This window comes from Formica exsecta, unplaced genomic scaffold (genome assembly GCF_003651465.1).
Source record: "Formica exsecta isolate Colony F162 unplaced genomic scaffold, ASM365146v1 C16398629, whole genome shotgun sequence".
Classification (NCBI taxonomy): Eukaryota; Metazoa; Arthropoda; class Insecta; order Hymenoptera; family Formicidae; genus Formica; species Formica exsecta.
Window position 1 is genome coordinate 1 of NW_021847863.1, and position 1,225 is coordinate 1,225.

The following is a 1,225-nucleotide window of genomic DNA, read 5'->3' on the forward strand; positions in this document are numbered from 1 at the left end:
TTGTCACAACTTTGTCTATACAATTGCAAGATAAAAATTGTGGAATCCAAGTGAACAACCGACCGACTATGCTTGAAAAAAACGATTGCAATATGGTACTAATGTATGTACTTTTTTGCAAACGATTCATTCTGCTATTACTCTTTCTTATTACAAAATAATGCAAAAAACATGTGATATATTTACAGTTTGTGACAAATCACTTTGAATTATCATTATTTTATAAAATAGCGTCAATTTTTTGCTCTGATATATCAAGAAAGTTATCTGATTGAATTTATGTTTGATTTTAGTACCATTGAGTCAAGTTAAGACACTGTATGACAATCTAGATGGAAACAAGGAGAATAAGAAGCCTGCTAAGGCACAAGGGAAAGAACACAAAACAAAGGAGAATGAGGAGAAGAAGAAGCAGCAACAGCAACAAAAACAGCAGCAGCAAACTGAGAAGAAGAAACAAGAGCCAAAGGAAAAACCTCCAAAAACTATTAAGGATGCATTAAATGCAGTAAGACTGCTTTTGATTTAAAATAGACATGTAGAAGCATAGTTACTATTAATTTTTTATCTGTGCATTTAATATATTAAACCAATTTCATTCTTATATTATACTTTAACAAAAAAAATTTTTTTTGCGAAAGCGCAAACATATTGAATTATGCATTAATTTCTTATAATGTACGCAGATCAGTGTGCAAGAGCTCAATGAACTTCTGACCACTGCGCAAATCAGATTCCCTGAAGCTCCCTTGCTCTGGTTGAAGGAACTGGATGCTTTCCTCAACATCAAGATACCCATTAGCAAGGAAGACACAATATTCTCAGGAAAACCCAAGGATTATCCATTAAGTCTAGTACCTAAAGCAATCTCTTCCATATTTGAACAGGCAGTAGAAATGGCGGGGCAACAGACTATACAAATTTTTTACGAGAATACTCTTACGGCGATGGCCACCGACATGGTCAAAGGCATCCCCGTTATCGGACATAAGATATTTTTACAGTTGCTAGCGCATTTAAATCCCGAGATGACCGCCGCCAATATTTCCAAATTGATTAGCGTAAGGAACTCTTACGAAAACAGGAAGAACATTGGCTTGTCTTTGTTGTGGGCATGGTCGCAGGCCGGCAAAAAGAATCTGGCGGTCGGCCTGAAGATTTGGCACGAGATAATGTCGCCGATGCTGGAAACGAAGAGTTACTCCAGCTACGTCGTACAGATTCT

The 1,225-nt window shown here is 36.7% G+C and overlaps 1 protein-coding gene across 1 annotated transcript; it reads left to right on the top strand.

The window, feature by feature from the left end:
* Positions 1 to 277: 277 nt before the first annotated feature.
* On the top strand, positions 278 to 1,220 carry LOC115241908 (transmembrane protein 214-like; the record flags this gene model as incomplete). The annotated part of the gene is made up of 2 exons (XM_029817903.1): positions 278 to 508; positions 687 to 1,220. Coding segments are annotated over 2 exons (765 nt in total), but the record flags the coding sequence as incomplete, so codon positions are not given.
* Positions 1,221 to 1,225: the final 5 nt, after the last annotated feature.